This window comes from Arvicola amphibius, chromosome 2, assembly GCF_903992535.2.
Source record: "Arvicola amphibius chromosome 2, mArvAmp1.2, whole genome shotgun sequence".
Classification (NCBI taxonomy): Eukaryota; Metazoa; Chordata; class Mammalia; order Rodentia; family Cricetidae; genus Arvicola; species Arvicola amphibius.
The window spans coordinates 60,055,741-60,075,956 of NC_052048.2; the positions used below are offsets into that span (position 1 = coordinate 60,055,741).

The window sequence follows — 20,216 nt, forward strand, 5'->3', positions numbered from 1 at the left end:
GCTAATGCTGCTGTTGCCTGAGACCAACCTGAGCTAAACCCCCATCTCTCTCTCTCCTCTCTCCTCTCCCCCCCCCCCCTCTCTCTCTCTCTCTCTCTCTCTCTCTCTCTCTCTCTCTCTCTCTCTCTCTAAGGCAAGGTCTCATTATGTAGCCCTGGCTGGCCTGGAACTCACTATCTAGCCCTGGCTGGCCTGGAACTCACTATCTAGCCCTGGCTGGCCTGGAACTCTCTATGTAGACTGAGGTGGCTTCAAGCTCACCTCTGTGGGTCCACCTGCCTCTGTTTCCTGTGCTAGGGTTAAAGGCATCACCACCAGGCATGACCGAGCTGAGCATTTTACTCTTTGTTCCTGTTCTCTTCCCAACATATCGCTGTCATTAGACAGATGAGTATCTAGGAGTAGCAACCCCTCCCGCCTCCTGTAGGAAGGTGGACTGGGCTTGGAACTTAGCTCAGCTCCATAGCCCAGTCTATGTGATGTTCTGTGACTAAGTGACTTTAGCAGTTGGAGCACAGTACAGTGTCATCACCATGGTGACCTTAGTCTCACTCCATATCTTCCAATAGCTGATAATAGCCTGTCACCTAAGAGACAGCAGTACAAAAGGTAAGGCCTGATTTCTAGGAGCTTCCAGAACCTTCCTGGTCTCTGCAACATATCTGAATGCATATATCAAAGCATCGTAAATCCCTTCTTAACATTGATTTCATTTGGTTCTAAAGTTAAAGGGAAAGATTCAGAGGTGAAGAAGAAAGCCCCAAAGAAAGTGAAGAAGTATCAGACAGAGGAGGAAGCAGACGTGAAGCTAGCACCAGCGGCCTGGAAGCCGAGCGTCTTCTCCATCCAGCTAGCCATCATGCCGCTCCTTGCTGGTACTCAGAATGCTCGCCTGTGAGACCCTTGTGGAGACTGAGATCTTGCTCAGTCCCTCATTTCCTCCTCACTGTCACCTCGGGAATCCCTCAGCTGTACAGAGAAATAAATACAGGCCCAGGGAGGTCTATTACCCTACAACATCACACAGCTTACACGTGTAGAGCCAGGGTTTCAACGGGAGTGTTTGACTCCAAAGTACAGGGAAACTTGTGAGGACGTAACTGTCATGGCTTTGTTTGGTACATAAGGCACCAACCTTTAGTGACTGCCTTCCTACAGGTCCTTACCGAAGCATCTCGTACAGGGAACAAAAGGATGTGGTTGATAGGGACCATCATGTCCCGTCATTTACTTCTCATGAGAAGCTTCTGTCCATTCACCCAATGAGCTTGGGATGGTACTGAGGGCAGAAGGTTTTCATTATCACAATTGTTTTCTAGCGAGGACAAACGGTGTTAAGTAACCTAGGCAGCCAATACAGGTCAGTAGTGGAGCAATGGTTGCATTGTTTTGACTTGTATGATTTTTCCATGCTTTATAAATTATGCATCTGCCTTCTGGCAAACAATGAACAGATGCTTATTATATTCATATATTTTGATGCAATCTCCAGGATATACATTTTAGATTAAATTATGTAGTTTTAAAAAAAGAATAACATGGGGAAAACAATCCTTTCTTTTCTATTTAGAGAAAATAATTTCAACCCTTTTTCAACCCTTTTTCTGGGTTTTCACTCCCAGGAGGAGTATGCATCCCCCACTGGCTATTTTGCAGAGGTGCCGGCTTCGTTCTGAGATGGCACCAACCCACACACCTGCCAAGTCAAGGTGTCACAGAAGACAATGTGTGTAAATTGTTCAGTACAGGACTTGCCAACAGAGGGACTCTGAGTGGCTGGTAGGGAGGTAACAGATCACTGGGAGGACAGATATCAGATGCTGCTGGTTCCAGGAAAGCGGAGATGAATCCTGGCCTTTACAGCAGCTGCAGGTGGCGGTCAGTTAGAATGGCCTTGACTCAGGGCCTGCTGCTTCCAACATGAAATCATAGCCTGAGATTATCTATTCCAAAACTCACACCGTTTTGTTTGGTAAATACCTTCTGTTTTAGGTTAGGCCAGAGGTTTTCTATCCCATCATAGCAGGTGGCACTTGGTCCCCAGGGGAACTTTTGGAAGATCCTGAGGTTGGGGGTGAACTCTTGTGTTAAAGGAGGGGGTGATGAGTAGAGGGCTGGGTGAGGGAGCAGTCGGGGCAGGTTGCTGACTCTACCAGGTAAGAATTCAGAGACCTTGGGTGATTACTTAACTGGTCTGAAGCTCAGTTTCCCTTCCATAAAGTGAAAATGACGTCAACTCCAGAAGGGTGTCCCAAGGACCAAGCGACAGCAATGTCAGCTTAGAGCTCGCCTCTCCTTCTTTCACGTAGAACCAGGGTGTTCCTTCTGGGGCTCTGTGTCTCACCTTACCCGGATGACCTGGTAAGGGCAGAAGCATTTCTGGTCATCCTAACTGGGGGCAGGGTGCTGCAGACACTTGTGAGGTGTGCTGTATGGTTTGTCACGTGCACCGGGTGGGATGGGAAGTCGGGTATGTGCCACAGGTGCCTGACATGTCTTCTTCAGATGCCTGTTTAATAATGGCCGCCCCTCAGCTCCAGGTACCTACATGGGTGTCCCTGGCCTTCATTTGGTGTTTGGTTTGCATTCAGCTGCCCACTGCAGCTTGACCCCTGCGACTGTCCGAAGTGAAGGCCAGGCTCCAGGTCTGCTCGCTCACAGCCACAGTCACTGAGCCCTTGAAATGTGGCCAGTATGGTGAAGGGACAGGGACAACGGACACCGAAGTCACGCCTCGGGTCTAGAACGGTGACTGTACGGTCACCACGCACTGGACCAGTTGTTGTCTCTGTACGCGTGGCATCCGTGCACCCGCACTTTTTACTGTACGCACAGTGATTCAGGAAATACGCACCTTACCTTTAGACAATCAAGCTAAAATGATAAAAATTTAGTTCTCTTAGGGACCTTAGACTTTTGTTTGGGACGTTGGCATTCGACATTCCACCTGTGTGCATTTTCCAGGTTTTCTAGTTCTGAGGATGGACCCCCAGCTTTGGGTATACTAGGCAAGCCCCCTACCACTGAGCTACATCCCAGCTCTTGATTTTCAGAAACAAGAGTCTTGCTGTGTAGGTCAGGCTGTCCTGGAACCTGAGCATTTCCTGCCTCATCCACTATGGCTAGGATCCCAAATGATTGCCACCATGTCCAGTGTTCTGATTCTTCTTAAAGACTTTCACTGTGGTATGATTCTTTATTCTTCATCATTTCTTTTTTCCCTCTTATTGGAAATAGATTCTTACATAAAATATCCTGATTATGGTTTTCCCCTCCCCCTGCTCCTCTTTAGTTCTCCATGACCAAGGTAACTCATATAAAGGAAGGCATTTAATTGGGATTTGCTTATAGCTTCAGAGGTTTAGTCCATTATCATCATGACGGGGAGCACGGTGGCACGCAGGCAGACATGGTGCTGGAGAAGCAGCCAAGAGTTCTGAGAGTTCCACATCTGGATCCACAGAGAGGATGAAAGAGAGTGCCACTGGTCCTGGATTGTGCTTTTACAACCTCAAAGCCCACCCCCAGCTGTAAACGGAGACCATGCATTGGTTTCCTGGCTGCCCAGACCCAAATAATTACATAGAAACTATATTAATTACTGTACTGTTTGGCCACTATCTTAGGCATATTCCTACTTAACTCTTACATCTTAAATTAACCCATTTCTATTAATCTGTGTATTGACACAAAGCTGTGGCCTACCAGTAAGATTCTGGTGTGTCCTTCTCCTTTGGCAGCTACATGGCATCTCCCTTACTCTGTCTACTCTCTCTCCATATCTCTTCCAGCCTGGCTATATTCTGTCCTGCCGTAGGCCAAAGCAGCTTTATTCATTAATCAATATGAGCAACACACATACAGAAGGACCTCCCATATCACCCAGTGGCATACTTTCTCCAACAAGGCCATGCCTCCTATCCTTCTCAAATAGAGTCTAAGCATTCAAATATATGCACCTATGGGGGACATTCTTATTCAAATCACCACATTCCCTGGCCTCAGTAGACTTCCAGTCATATCATAATACAAAAAAATACATTTAGTCCAACTTCAAAAGTCCACAGTCTATCATAGTCTCAACACTGTTTAAAATCCAAAGTTCAAAGTCTTTGTGACTTATAGCAATCTAATTGTAACTTCATGTAAAATCAGAATAAAAAAGCAGATCATATGCTTCCAACATACAATGGCATAGAATATATATTACCATTCTAAGAGGGAGGAAAGGGAGCACAGTAAGGAAATACTGAACCAAAGTGAGACTGAAAACCAACAGAGAAAACTTGAAATTCTGCATCTCCTTGACTTAGGCCAAGTGCTCTTCACATCTCCAGCTCCTTCCAGCTTTGCTGACTGTAACACACTCCTCCCCCTTGGGCAGGTCCCACAGCACTCTGAAGCTTTCGTTGGCAGGTATCCCACAACTTTGGCATCTCCAACAGGTTTGGGTCTTCAGTACAATTCAGACTTCACCTTTGCAGCTTCACACAATGGTCTTTTTGGGCCTCCATGCAGGAACACCCTGACACATGCCTGTCCTCAGCATTTTTCCTTAATCACAGAGGGAGATTCCATAAACCCTTTTTTGTATTCTAGATGCTAAAGCCAGGACCAGGTGGCTGAAACTACTAAGTTCTGCTGCTTTATGGGGCTGGAACTTGACCCTTCTGTTTAGTTACATTTGTATCAGCTTTCTGTCCCACCCCTTGTCAAGTTGACACACAAATCATATCTCTTTATGGTTTCCCTCATTGCTTTTAAAATTCCTTTTCACAAATTGGAACCATTCCTTATTATATTTAGCACCAGGGTTTTCTTTATGCTTTTTATCTCCTTGAGCCCTGGACTTTTCTCTATTACACTTTGTGGCGTTCTTTTTTCTCCTTAAACTGTGCGTTTTATATTTCTTATTGTCGTGTTTGCTCCTTTTCATTGTAGATTTGTATTAAAAGTGACCACTAGCAAAAACATGACAGTCAACAAATACTAGGTTGTCTTGAAGTCTCCTCTGTTAAAGCCATTAATCCAAAACCTTTCAATTTATCTTCAAGACAAGAGCAAAAAAGCAGCCACATTCTTTGCTAGAATATCACAAGAATGGTCTCTAGGCCACTTACTAATATTCTTCCCCTCTAAAACTTCTTGAGCTGAGCTGTTATAATTTACATTATCTTAGCTCCACTGTCTTCTAGGCTCCTACTAGTAAGTACCGCTTAAAATGTTCAACTGCTTTTCTAATCTAAAGTCCCCAAGTCCACATTCCACCAACAAGCAGCATGGTCAGGCCTTTCACAGCAGCACCCTGCCCTCTGGTACCAGCTTCTGTCTTGGTGCTGTTCTATTGATATGAAGAGACACCGTGACTAAGGCAACTCTTATGAAAAAAGCATTTAATTGGGGACTTACTTAAGGTTTCAGAGGCTTAGTCCATTATCATCATGGCAAGAAGGATGGTGCTGGAGCAGTAGCCAAGCACTACATCCTGATACACAGTGGGAGAGGGGGGGCAGAAAGATCAAGCTTCCTTCATCCATGTCCTTATATAGGCTGCCAGTAGAAGGTGTGACCCAGAGTAGAAGTGGATCTTTGCATGTCAAGTGATTTAATTAAGAAAAATAATCTCCCAGAGCTATGCCCAGCCACTTGGATTTTAGTTAATTCCAGATGCAGTCAAAGTTGACAACCAAGAATGGCAATCTCAAGTCTGTAGGTGGAGTTTCCTGGCAGTTGCTCCCAAATAACCACTCAGAGACTTGTTACTAATTATAAATAGCTTGGTCAGTTTTACAAGTTAAATTAACCCACTTTAATCTCTGTGCTTCCCCAAGGCTTTTTACCTCATCTATGAATTTCCCATGTTGCTTCTTCCATGGGTATGGCTCAAGACTCCTCAGACTTTGCCCTTCTTCTTCATCTTCCCATCATTCTTTGTGTTTTGATGTCTGCCTATATCTTTTGCCTAGCTACCTCCAGTCAGTTCTTTTATTAGACCAATCAGAAGGTACCTTGGGAAAGTCATCTTCACAGTGTACAAAGAGATTATTCCATAACACAAGTCCACCCCTTGTCAACTTGAAACACAATTATATCTCTTTATGTCATGTTTAATTTCCAGATAAAAGCAATAACTAAGTCATAATTATGTCTAACATCATAAAACTGTCCCATATACAATTGCAAACATGTTATATATTTAACCATAATTATACCTAATATGATGTAACTATCACATGTACAACTAGAAATGCATTATATATTTAATCATATCATTTGCCTAACATGATATAACTATCCCATGTACAACTGAAAACACAATATAAATTTAAAATAGATGGCAATGTCTCTTGAGGGACATTCTTTTAGTATCTCAAACTTAAATATGCTATCATCTTAATTGATGTTATATTGCATGATAAAGAAATTGAGGGAAGAAATTACAAATATCTGTGTTGTAGGAGGTTCTTGTTCATTTCCCAGCTGCCCAGACTCCCAAAATAATCACACAGAAACTATATTATTTAAATCACTGCTTGGCCAATCACTGAAGCGTATTGCCATATTGCCAGCTAGTTCTTTTATCTTCGGTTAGCCCATTTCTATTATTTTATATTTTACCATGAGGCTTGTGGCCTACCGGCAGGGTTCCAACTAGTAGTTTGCATTTTTCTCCTCTGGTGACTCTATGGCACCTCTCCACAACTCCTTCTTTCTCCCAGAATTCTGTTTAGTTTTCCCCACCTACCTCTAGCACCTGCACAGGCCCAAGACAGTTTCTTTATTAACCAATGGTATTCACAGCATACAGAGGGGAGCCCACATCATAGCTGTACAAGCACATTCTTTACAAAATACATACATGCCCTTTATAATCCTCTTTTCTGCCACTGGTCATGTGGCCCCAGCTGGTATTTATAACTACCTTTCTTGGCTACCCATTCCTCCACCCTCAGCAAACACCTCAGCAGGTCTTAGCTGTTTTCTTGGAAGAGTGACCCATACATTCAATCCTGAAGGGTCTTGTCCATACCCCTTGTCACTCTGCCCGAATTAGGTTGTTGTGGTCTCCCATTTCCCATCCCTGTGTCTCATCACAGGACATAGTAGCCCTAAAAGATCTGTACTCCAGACATAATCTTTCTGACCTCCACTGTGGAGAAGCAATTCAATTTTCCCCCTGTGATCTGGATCAGTACACTTCCTAACACTGTTATTTCTCTTTTAGCCTGCTGGCTTAAGGCCGTTAGAGGCCCAAAGTGGCTTTGGTGGGGGTGTGAGGGTGGTGTCTGAGTTTCCAGTTCAATGGAATGTTGTGTCTCCTGTCAATAGTGCCAGAATAATGGTATTTTGTCTTATCCTCGCCCCGGGTTATCTAGTCTCAGGTTCTTGGCCACCCAAGTAGCATTGGGTATAGGTTCCATCTCATGGAGTGTACCTTAAATCAGATGGTTGGTTACTCCTCCAAGCTTTGTGCCACTATTGTGTTAGCATATCTTACAGGCAGACCACCATTGTATATCAAAGGTTTTGAGGCTAGGTTGGTGTTTGTGTTTCTCTTCTGGTAGCCTGCAGAGTACCTTCCTGTAACGAAGATGCCAGCTCCCCTTGTAGTTGTGAATTTTCTGTCAGCTCTTGTCAGGTTTCTGATGACAACCTGCTTCTAACTGTTGTGGGCTAAAGCTGTGTATGTTTCCTTCTAGGCTGGCAAACGGTCATCAGCCGGGGCAGTGAGAAGTCTGCCAACATTTTAGATTGCTTTTTGACTTTAAAAACAGAAGTTCCTATCATGACTGAAGAGCAAAAGCAAGACTTGAACCCCCTGACCATAAAGATCAGGTCTGCTTCCTGCCTTCCCACCCAGCCTGTATCCATTCATGACCTGGAGGTAAGAATGAACTCCTGCCTTTCCCATTAAGAGCATCTCCTTATCCCACCCAGGTGGCTACTGTGTGTCATCTACTCTTTCAGGTGCTCACTGTGAGAAATATCACCCACAACTTCCCGTTTCATATTCTGTAGGGAGACATGAAAGAGACGAGGTTCCTGGGAGTAGGAGCCACCAAACCTGAGGGTTTTCACTTCTCCCCAAGTGTGCTGCAAATGGAGATTGCTGGCCTGCTCAGCAATGTGTGGGCTTCCCTGTCACAGCAGCAGCACCCAGATGTGTACTTGCAGCTGTAAACCCTCCAGGCTCTGAGCTACTGTGTATCCTAGGAGTTCCCTCTTTCTTCTTTGGATCATTGTTTCCAAGACTGTTTTCCTCTTCTTCTATTTGTTTTTTGGTTTTGCTGAAACATATCCTTTAGTAGATATCCCCTCCAACACACACATTATTTCATGTTCTACAAATTTCTGTATTTCATATTCTCATACTTGGAAAACTGGTTGGTGTCTTAGTTTGCTTTCTAGTGCCATGATAAAACACTGAGTAAATCCAATCTGGTGATGTAGGTGTGTCTTCCATCTATCTGAGGATATCATTGGTTAATTAATAAAGAAACTTCTTGGCCTGATAGGTTAGATCATAGGTGGGTGGAGTAGACAGAACAGGATGCTGGGAGTGAGGCAAGACACTTCAGGCAATCGTCATGCCTCTCCTCTCTGAGCCATACGCGATGGAGCCAGCCGCCAGGTCAGACATGCTGAATCTTTTCCGGTAAGACACCACTTTGTGGTGCTACACAGATTATTAGAAATGGGTTAATCAAGATGTGAGAATTAAACAATAAGAGGCTGGAACTAATGGGCCAGGCAGTGTTTAAATGAATACAGTTTGTGTGTTGTTATTTCGGGGCATAAGCTAGCCAGGCGACCGGGAGCTGGGCGGGAATGCAGCCTGCTGCTCCTCACTACAATCTGGGGATGAGGATCGTTTATTACATTTTATGGTTTAGAGTCCATCATTAAGTAAAACCTGGGAAGAAGCTCAAACAGGAACCTGGAGGCAGGAACCGAAGCAGAGGCCACTGCATGCTGACTTGTTCTCCATGGCTTGCTCAGCCCGATTCCTTTATTCTTTTCTTTTCTTTTCTTTTCTTTTCTTTTCTTTTCTTTTCTTTTGAGTAAAAGCTCATGATTTTATTGTCTTCTTAACAAGATCAGCTTAGAACTGGATCACTTGGCCCTTTCTCTTCTTATCACCTCCCAGTTCAAAATGCTTGCATCTCTTAATGGCCAGCATCCTCTTCGATCTGTAGTTGGGCTCCACACATTCCAGTCTCAGCACAATCTTCTTTGTAGTTTTAGCCTTTTTGCAGAAAATAGGCTTAGTCTGCCCACCATAGCCACTCTGTTTCCTGTCATAACGCCACTTTCCCTGGGCATACAAAGAATCTTTGCCCTTTTTTTTGGGTCACTTTGTGGGGTTGGTGTTTGCCACATTTCTTGCAGAATGTCCGGTGGGTCTTAGAAACGTTCACCATGTTGGCGGGTGCGATATCGGCACAGAAAGAAAGAGCTGTTTTCTTTTCTTTTATTATGTTTGAGACAGGGTCTTTCTGTGTAGCCCTGGCTGTCCTGGAACTCTCTATGTAGACCAGGATGTCTCAGCCTGCTTTCTTGTGCAACACAGGATCACCCACAGTAGGCTTGGATTGGGTCCTCCCACACCAATCATTAATTGAGAAAATGTCCTACAGTCTTGTCCACAGGCCAGTCTGATAGAAGAAATTCCTCAACTGATCTTCCACCTCCCCAGATGACTTCAGTTTGTGTCAAATTAACCGAACCCAAAAGAAACCAAACCAAAACAACCAACCAAAGTAAAAACAACTAGCCAACACATTTGGTTTTTTGAGACAGGGTTTCCCTGTAGTTTCTAGAGCCTGTCCTGGAGCTAGCTCTTGTAGACCAGGCTGGCCTGCTCTTGTAGACCAGGCTGGCCTCGAACTCAGAGATCTGCCTGCCTCTGCCTCCCAAGTAGCCAACACATTTGGAACTTACTGATTAAAAATCAATGCTCAGTGTTTTGAAAACATTGTTACTTTCCTCAAAGCTTGTAGGATCTTCTTTTTGCCTTCTGAAACTATTATGTGTAGTGATTTGAATTAATGCCTCCCATAGTCTCAGGTAGTACAGTGCTTGGTTTCTGCTGGGGGTTCTGCTTGAGGAGGCTTAAGAGATGTGGAGGAAGGACATCACTGTGGGTGGGCTTTGAGAGTCCAAAGACTGCACGCCATTTCCAGTTCACCCTTCCTGCTTCCTGTTTCCGGTTTATATGTGAACTCCCAGCTTGCTGCTTCTGTCACCATGCCTGCCTGATGCCAAGCTTCCCTGTCTGTCATGATAATGCTGGGCTCCTGTCCCTCTGGAACTGTAATCTCTAATCATCCACATGATGTATCTTAGTGTGAGTAAATTCACATATATACATATTCTTCTAAAAAATAAATCCACACACATTACACATTTATTTTGAAATCAGTTTATATAAAATTGTCAGACTAAAAAATAATTTTCACTGAAATAGAGCATGAAAACCATAGGTCTTTCTTTCTTCCTTATTTTGATGATATTTTTAGTGAAAATCTTTTTTACTGGCTTTATTGTGCTATACATTTCCCTCTGATTCCCTCTTTGCCTCCCCTCTTCCTTTTTACCCTCTTCCATGGCCCCCATGCTCCCAATTTACTCAGGAGATCTTGCCTTTTTCTCCTTCCTGTCTACACAGGAATACACATACCATGTATGTCTCTCTTAGGATCCTTTTTGTTGTCTAGGTTCTCTGGGATTGTAAACTGTAGGCTGGTTTTTCTTTGCTTTATGTCTAAGAGCCACTTATGAGTGAGTACATATAATATTTGTCTTTCTAGGTCTGGGTTACCTCACTTAATATTTTTTTTTAGATCCATCCATTTGCCTGCAAATTTGAAGATGCCATTATTTTTTTCTGCTGAGTGGTACTCCATTGTGTAAATGTACATTTTCTTTATTCATTCTTTGGTTGAGGGGCATTTAGGTTGTTTCTGGGTTCTGGCTATTACAAATAATGCTGCTATGAACATAGTTGAGCACATGTCCTTGTGGTAAGAATGAGCTTCCTTTGGGTATTACTGGACCTTGAGGTAGATTACTTCCCAATTTTCTGAGAAATCGCCACACCCACAGGCCTTTCTATGCCAGTTGAAATGTCTACCCCTGCCTCATGCTGGGGCTTTGTACTCAGCACCAAGTTCCCAGAAAAGACAGATTCATCCTCCATCTTTGTCTTTGCTAGGACGTCTTACAGGTGGAAGCTACACTAGTAATCTTTTAAAGCATGGCTACTAGAGACAGATTATCTTAGTTTTCTTCTCAGTGAACAGGTATCCACTTCACGCCACGCCTGGGGTGCATCTGCAGTGGTTTAGTAGTCTAAGCTGATGATATCATCTTTTAGCCTCTTTTCTTGCCCTCCATGACGGCTCATCTCCTGGTGTGACAGGCCTTTTCCTTTCTGCTTTTAAGATGTCCTTGCCCCCCTCCTTTTGAAAATAGAAGTAAATAGAGCAAAACAGTTAAGTGAGGATGTGTCTGGATGTGGGCTTTTTGAGTTAAGACTGATTGGTGGACTGTCTTGAGCCTGTGAGATTATGCGTTTTCCAAGGCGAGGTAATGCCCATGCATTCTTCTTTTCGATAGCTTTCTATGTCCTTTCTGCTCTCTCTTCCCAGGACTCTCATGGTACAAATATTATCGCAATTGTCTCACAGAATTCTTTCCTTTTCTTTGTCTGTCTTTCACAGTCTGTGCTCTCTCTTTAAGTTCACCTCTTTCTCCTTTGCTGTCTCCATTTTGTTTTTAAGACTATCCAGTGAAATTTTAATCTCTTGTTTGGGTTCTGTTGTTTCTTCATTGGACTTTCGGCCAAGACAGGTGACCTTTACAGATGCTCTGAATAGAGGCCATGGTTACTTCTTGTGATGTGGCCATAACAGCAGACTTGAAACCCTCACATTTCCAACCTGAGTCATCTTAGAGTTGGCTTCTGTCAGTCTTCTCTTTCTTGGCTTTTTGTGTGTTGTGTAATTCTGTATTGTGTCTTAGAGATTTTTTGAGTGTTATAAGATTCTGAGTCTTGTCTGAGTCTTTAGAGAATACTGGCATTTTTCACTGTTTTATTATAAAATGTTTTTGACTAGAGTCAAGCTGAAAATCCAATCCACCTGCACACAAATGGAGTGTTCCCTGCTGTCCCTGCTCTTTTGTAGAGTCTTGGCACACAGGTGGAGTATGCCCTGCTTCCCCTGCTCTCTTGCGGAGGCTGGGCACACGGGTGGAGTGTGACCTGCTGCCCCTGCTCCCTTATGGGGACTGGGCACATGGGTGAAGTGTTCTCTGCTGCCCCTGCTCCCTTATGGGGGCTGGGCACACGGGTGGAGTGTGACCTGCTGCCCTTGCTCCCTTGTGGGGGCTGGGCACACGCGTGGAGTGTGCCCTGCTGCCCCTGCTCCCTTGTGGGGGCTGGGCATACGGGTGGAGTGTAACTTACCATTTTCCTGCTTTCTTGTAGAGGCTGTGCACCCCTGTGTACTGCAGATACCAGTTCCACAATACTCCAGTTCATGAGACCAAGGGGGAGCCCCATGGGACTCATGTATTCTTCCAGGATATCAATGTCATCTTCCTTGGGGCCATGCACCCTAGTGACCTAAGGGAGTACCTTGAAGGGCCCCCTATGGTGGTTGAAGTCCATGACAGGGACCGCAAGTCAGAGGAGTATACCCGGAAACCTACCCTGTTTGGAGAGGACCCTGTGGATTCGTACTTCAATCTCCAAGCTTTCATCTCTTCCAAAGACACCCAGAATAACCCCTTTGAGTCCCAGAACAAGATATGGGACCCTTATGGGGTTGCCCGGGTCAGTTTTGCTGACCTCCTCCTTGGTCATAAATTCTTGAACCTGGTTGTCCCCATCCATAACTGTGAGCCAAAGTCTGCTAGCCGGAGCCAGAATAGCAGGAACAGGAGGTTTGTAGGGTTCCGGGCCGCCATGGATGTCCTCCAGCATAGCTCGATGCCCCCAGGCAACTACCCAGAGGCCAGCTCTCTACTCAAGCTCCGAGTGGACATTGCTGTGCCCCTGAGTGCTTGGCTCACAGCTCCTGAGCTTGACTTCATGGGGACCCAGTTCGGCCGCATCATATTTGTGTTCAATACTAAGAAGCTGGTCCTCCTACAGAACCTGCTGCAGGACATCACCACGATCAATGCCAAAGCCCTGGACTTGGACAGTCATCCCATCCAGAACATCCAGCAGGTCCTGTCGGCCTTCAAGGTGCGTGTGAAGATCCAAGAGCAGCAGCGTCTCGATGTGCTCACTGGCTTCCATCTGCTGGATGGAAAGATCCACCTTTTTATTCTGGAAGGTTTGGCAGAACACGGCTTGAGGCAACTGTGGGAGAGTTACCAGAGCAGGTAGGTCGACTTTGTCACATTCAAAGTGAAACCCTGGAACTCGGATACAGGCAAATGGAGCAGGGGTTTCAAAGTCAAGGCCAGATTCAGTGTCCTCAAGACACTGAGAACAGGCAGACCTAGATGTCCTAGAGGGAAGGGGGAGTTTGGGATTGGGATGGTAAGATGCCTAGTAATATGGACATTTTCTGTGCACTCCTGGTGCCCCAGTAAAACCCACAGAACTCACATAAAGGCAAAAGGAACAATGTTGTCCACTGATCTCCATGAATTGTCATGCCACCGTGTGCACACATAATAATGCATAAACAGGTTTTTCTTTCTTGCTTTTTTGAGACAGGGTTACTTTGTGAAACAGTCCTGGCTATCCTGGAACTCACTTTGTTGACCAGGCTGGCCTTGAACTCAGAGCTCCTCCTGCCTCTGCATCCCAAGTGCTGGGAGTAAAGGTGTGCACCACCACTCCACAATGCTTAAACATATTTAAAGGAAAAAAAATTTAGGGTGATTTAGAATATGGCACTTATAGAGGGCTCCCCTAAGTTTAGAGGTTTAGCTTGTTGAAGAAAAGGATCCTCATTTAGTGGGAGGGCATATTTCATGGCCCCAAACCTCAAACTCATGTACTAACAGCAGGAGGGCAGAAGTTGTTTCTCTCTACCAAAGAGGGAACTGTACCACTGTGGGGCCTGTCCTGATGTGCTGACAAGCTGAGAGACACCAGAGAGATGCATGACTTCTTTTTTAGATGTATACGTAAGACAACCAAAAACTTATATCCATGCCACGGTCTATAAATGAATGTATAGTATATACTGGTCAAAAAATAGAAACCAAATGTCCTTCAACTGATCATCAAAATGTGGACTGTAGTGTGCTATGCAATAAGATATGTAATGTGGTTACAGAGCAAGACTCTATTTTCCCCTTCATATATTTAATATAGATGTGATATATTATATATATAATTGATTTTTATTGAGCTCTACATTTTTCTCTGACTCTCCCCTTACCTTCAACCCTCTCCCAAGGTCCCCATATTCCCAATTTACTCAGGAGATCTTGTCTTTTTCTACTTCCCATGTAGATTAGATCCCTGTATGTCTCTCTTAGGGTCCTCATTGTTGTCTCGGTTCTCTGGGATTGTGATTTGTAGGCTGTTTTTTGTTTTTGCTTTATGTTTAAAAATCACTTATGAGTGAGTTCATATGATAATTGTCTTTCTGTGTCTGGGTTACCTCACTCAAAATGTTTTCTACATACATCCATTTTCCTGCAAATCTCAAGATGTCATTTTTTTCTGCTGTGTAGTACTCCATTGTGTAAATGTGCCACATTTTTCTTATCCATTCTTCGGTCGAGGGGCAATTAGGTTGTTTCCAAGTTCTGGCTATGACAAACAATGCTGCTATGAACATAGTTGAGCACATGTCCTTGTAGCACGGTTGAGCATCCATTGTTTATATACCCAAAAGTGGTATTGCTGGGGCAAAACTCTATTCTGAAAAAAAATCAGATAATTTTTGTCTGTAGTAGACAAAAAAATAGTATAAAAGGGTATTTTTCAATAAATGGTATTTGGACAATTTTTCCCCCATAGGAAAAAAAATAAATATCTTTCAAGTCATTCATAAAAACAAATTCAGCTATTTAAAGAGAAAAATCTAAGATGTGCCATGGTGGCACATGCCTTAATCACAGCACTTGGGAGGTAGAGGCAGGTGGGTCTCTGAGTTTGAGGCCAGCCTGGTCTACAAAGAGAGTTCCAGAACAGCCAAGGCTACACAGAGGAAACTCTGTCTTGAAAAACAAGAACAAACAATGAACAACAACAACAACAAAAACAAACAAGAAAAAAATTTCCATATAGTTTTAAAAAATGACTTCATATTTTTATTAAATTTATTTTATTTCATTTTATGTATATGAGTGTTTTACCTGCATGCCTGTCTATGCATCCTGTGTGTGCAGTGCCCATGGAGGACAGAAGAGGGCGCTGGATCCCTTAGAACTGGAGTTCCAGGTCGTTGAGAGTCAGCATGTGGACTCTGGGAACCAGACTCACATCCTCTGCAAGATCAGTGAGCGCCTTAACCACTGAGCTATTTCTCTGACCCCTCTTTGTGGGTTTTAAACTCTTCATTTTGTGGTAATTTTATATTAACAAGACACTGTAAACTATGCCCAAGAGGTCCTCTGTACCCCTTTCAAGCTTCACTCGATGGGGTAACTAACCAGGTTTCTGACAGCGCCACGTGGGCATGCAGAGCACAATGTCTGTCACACAGGAATTGTGCAGCCACCGTTATCAAGGTTCAGAACTATTTGCCACCGCGAAGCTTTCCCTCCTGTTGCCATGGCAATCAAGCCTACCCTCTTTTCCTGTCCCTAATTCCCAGCAGCCACAAATGTGCTCCCTCTATACTTCTGTTATTTTCAGAAATCTACACTAAATTTCAGGTGCCAAATATTCTTTGATCATTTGCAGAAGCATAACTGATTTTCATAAGCTCATAAATCAACTCATTGAATGAAGGAGTTGTCTTTATTTTGGTAAATTCCTTGGTGTTTTCTACATAGGCTATCATGTAAAGAGGGATGGCTTCTCTCCCTTTTCAGTCTGTGGGATTTTGTTTTCAGGGGTGCTGGGTGGGATCTGTGTGGTACTTTTCTTCTGCGATCAATAAACACAACTAGCTAGACTATCATGGTCTGCTATCTCAAACATTTTTTCTTTCTTAGAGAAAAAGTTTGACTTTGTAACCCCGGCTGTCCTGGACCTCAGTAGCTTAGGCCTGTTTTAGGTCTCTGTAAATTCCCTTGCCTCAGCTTTCTGAGTTCAGGGGTTGCAGGTGTAAACCACCATGCTCATATTTTTAAAAATCTATTATTGAAAAATTTAGATGACAATTAAGAAAACACATTCATGACATCAGAGTAGAGAAAAATTTCTCCATTAAGACACAAAGAATAGAGAGAATGATACACTTTTGGCTACATTAAAAGGAATAATGTTTGTTCAACAAAATATTATAAATTTTTGAAGATAAAAGCAACAAACTGAAATATTTACAATGTATGAAACAAAGTTGGCAATCTTGACTGCATAAAAGAATCCTACGTTAAACATGGTGTGCACGTGGTCAGTGATGCCAGCACTTGGGAGGGGCATGAGGAGGCCATCCTGCCAAGAGAGACTGGAAATGTAAGCTCTTTCAGTCAGTATGATAGCAATGAAAGCGTCTATGTGGATGTCTTGACAAATGACCCAACTGCTTCACAAAGGAGGAACTACAGTGACCAAGGAGAGGTTTCCGAGGGCACAGGAGGATGGGCACAGAGCTCACCAGGTTTCAGGGTGTAGGAGCGGCACCCAGGGTACTTGTAGCCGGGCTGTATTTAGGAACCCTGCCAGGTTGCTATTGCTGGAGTACCAAGATCAGGGACAGACAAAGAAGCAGGAATAGGAACAGCTGGCCTCAGCCACTACTGCTTTCAGGGTCCCAGGCTGGGTCTAGTCTACCAAGAACAAAGAAAAACCCCTGCTAGACAGAGTGAAGGCATCGAGTGTTCCCAGCACCCATGGGCAACGCTGATTCTCCTTCCTCCTAGGGTTACTACCTCCAATCGTGTAGCATGCAAGGTGCTGTATGACTCCAGGCTGCTCTTCCACAATCGCCTGTACGCTGACCTGGAGACCATTCTGTACCGTGTACATTTGTTCAGGCCCGTGTCGCTGCTCCTGCGGTGCCCAGCGCTCTATGTTCGTGGGGCTGTGCCACGCATGGCCTTTCAGGCCCTGACCAGGTGAGTGTGGCTGGGACAAGAGGGGCATCCCACTCTCTGGAGGTCAGGTGGGCTATGGGGCAGCAGACAAGAGTGCCCTGCATTTCCCAGGCTCCAGGAGAAACAGATGCAGGTTCTCCTGAGATGTATGATCACATGTTAGTGGGAAGAGGACAGGCCTCTAGACTGAGCAGCTCTGCTCCGTCTGCTCCCCTGGGAACATTCTAGAAGGATCTAAGGAGGAAGCAGCCAAAGCATAATTTCCAGTGGGAACCGGGAATGTGGACCGCAACATCAGCTACAACCTTTCCTCTGACCTGATGCTTCCCTTGGCTTCTTGTCCTGACCCCTGTCTCATACTCCCTCTCTACTGCTGAGAAAACCTGTTGTAAAGTCAGCTCTTGCATTAGGTGCCCATTTGCTATGCCCTGCCTGTCAGCCTTTGTTTCAGATGTCCTGAGGGTTTCACCATTCCTCTGCAGACCAACTTTGGCTGAGAGGTGCTGGAACCTGGCAAGATCCCAGTTCAGAAGGAACTGGGCATGATGATCAAGTGATGCGGGGTGCTGCATGGGCAGTCCAGTGATGCGGGGTGCTGCATGAGCAGTCCAGTGATGCGGGGGTGCTGCATGAGCAGTCCAGTGATGCAGGGTGCTGCATGGGCAGTCCAGTGATGCAGGGTGATGTGTAGGTAGTCCTTGTGCATCCCTTGAGGCCTAAGAGAGCAGTAGAGTATCAGGTAAGACAGCAAGACTTATCTTGAGGAGTCATTGGCCATCACCCTGGCAGCCTCTCCCAAGCATGGGGTAGGCTGTAATCTCTAGCCTCTTATTTTTAGGAATATCTGACCTCAGCTAGTATGTTGAATTAGTGAAGCAGAGGAAGGGGAGTAAGGGGTTAACGTAGTACAAATTCAGGAGGAAGAGCAATGGACTAGAACTCAGGACAGAGGAGGCTTTCACCTTCTTCCTTCAGTCAGAGAAGTCTCTGATGCTCCAGTATTTGGTATTAGTTGCAAAGGCTAGAGTGTTTATTTTGGTAGGTGATGTGATAAAGTTGGGGACTCTATAGTGGAGGTAACAATTGTTCACAAAATAAATTTTGTATTAGGTGCTTGTGGTGGTTAATTTTTTTTTGAGACAGGGTCTCTCTATGTGGTCCTGGCTGTTATCCTGGAACTCACTATGGTAGACTAGTCTGGCCTCGAACTCAAAGAGATCCGTTTGTTTCTGCCTTTCAAGTGCTAGGATTAAAGGTGTTTGCCATGTGATGGTTGATGTTCATTATCAACTTGATGGACTTTAGAATTACTGTGGAAATGTACCTCTGGGTGTGCCTAGTTAGGTGTTTTTGGATAGGTTAGCTGATCATGGATGACATGCCCTGAATGTGGCCTGTACCACCTCATGGGCTATGGGCTCAGATTGGATAGAGAGGAGAAAGGCATTCCCATCTTGATTCCTCTGTGTCTGGCTGCCTCTGTGTCAACTGCAGACTGAGACTTTCCTCTTCCCAGAGTTTTCCTCTTCTGGTCGCCCCTCCTATACTTCTTGCTTGGCTACTGGCCAATCAGCATTTTATTAAAATACTAGTGACAAATCTTTACAAAGTACAAGACCATTGTCCCACAGCATCCCCCCCCCATTTCTTCAAAACAAGAACTCTGAATTGAATCTCCTTTTTTCCTGACCCTTATCCATAACAACTTGCAACTAACATTCTAAACAAAGACAAACATCCATAATCCATGTTTTGGGAACGTGGGTGTAGTTTTCTAGGCTACTTCCTGCTGATTGAGGGTGCTGATAATCTTATGGGAACCTAAAGAAAATTGAGAATTATCATCAAGTCCCAACTGGAGTATTCTGTGAGGCTTGTTCATCTCAGCCAGCAGTCTTGAAATTGTTCTGGAGTAGAACTCAGAGGAAGCTACAGCAGAGATCCTCTGAAATGTAGGATCATCTGAAACATCCATTCATATCAGAGATTCTTCAGGGGGGTCTTCCTTGATCAAACCTGATTTTTCTTAACCCATAATGAATCCTCTCATTCCCTGTGGAAACAAAAACAAAACCTCTTCTCCAAAGTAACATACCTTTTGACTTAAATTTTGAAGTCAAAGCATTTTTAAAATATTGTGTGTTGTATTAGTCCAGCAGCAGTTGTAATCAAATGTCTTTTAGCAGCTGTTGTTCCTTGCTCAGCCATCAAAACATTTAAGGATAACACAATAATATAAGGTATCCAGACTCTCTGTGTATTTTCTGTCTTTACTTGGCTTTATTTTAAACTCTATTTTTTCTTTTTCTTTTTAATTTTTGAGTTTTTGAGCCAGGGTTTCTCTGTGTATCTTTGGCTATCCTGGCACTCACTCTGTAGACCACCTTGAACTCACAGAGATCTGCCTGCCTCTGCCCCCCAGTGTTGGGATTAAAGTTGTGTGCCATCATAACCAATTACTCTCTTTCTTTCTTTTTAAAGGACTTGATCCTTTTTCTTTTCTATCCCAAACCTACATATATTTTAAAACACACTGTAAACCATTTAGAGTTTTTATTTATCTGAATCTATCTTTACTGTATACCTCTCTTTTTCTGATCATATGAGTCTTTAATTTGCTAAGCAATATTGTTAGGATTAAAGCTGTGGCTTTGATGGCTCGATCCATCCCATCCCTTAGCTTTCTGAGAGTCTAACCTCATGGTGGAGGTTCTGGCTGGAGCCATGTTTATTGCCAAAACTCTATGGCATTTCAGGGTCCCTGTCACCACCAAGAAGCATGCTGTCAGCTAGTCATAAACACTATTTAAGTGTTTGCTGGTGGGTCCTCTTAAAACAATTGCAAGATTTTTGCAGCTAAAGCAGAGTCAAGAAATCTCTCTTAAATGAGACACGCTTGCCTCTAGCAAACAGAGCCCACCTGAGAAAATGCTGCCACCAAGAAGCTGTGCTTAACTCTATTCTGTTGTGTCTAGAATTACTTCCCAAACTTTCTCATGTGTTAAGTGGATTTAGCTGTCGACATTGACACCATT

At 44.1% G+C, this 20,216-nt stretch overlaps 1 protein-coding gene and 1 pseudogene across 1 annotated transcript in view; one reads left to right on the forward strand and one right to left on the reverse strand.

The window, feature by feature from the left end:
- Cfap92 (cilia and flagella associated protein 92 (putative)) overlaps nucleotides 1–20,216 on the forward strand; it is a 49,173-nt gene that overhangs the window by 15,912 nt on the left and 13,045 nt on the right. Inside the window, exons 7-10 of the mRNA XM_038320210.1 lie at nucleotides 726–875; nucleotides 7,701–7,885; nucleotides 12,491–13,395; nucleotides 17,008–17,202. Of these exons, the coding sequence (XP_038176138.1) occupies nucleotides 726–875; nucleotides 7,701–7,885; nucleotides 12,491–13,395; nucleotides 17,008–17,202 (1,435 nt within the window). The remainder of the gene's footprint in view (nucleotides 1–725; nucleotides 876–7,700; nucleotides 7,886–12,490; nucleotides 13,396–17,007; nucleotides 17,203–20,216) is intronic.
- LOC119807956 lies at nucleotides 9,104–9,422 on the reverse strand (annotated as a pseudogene).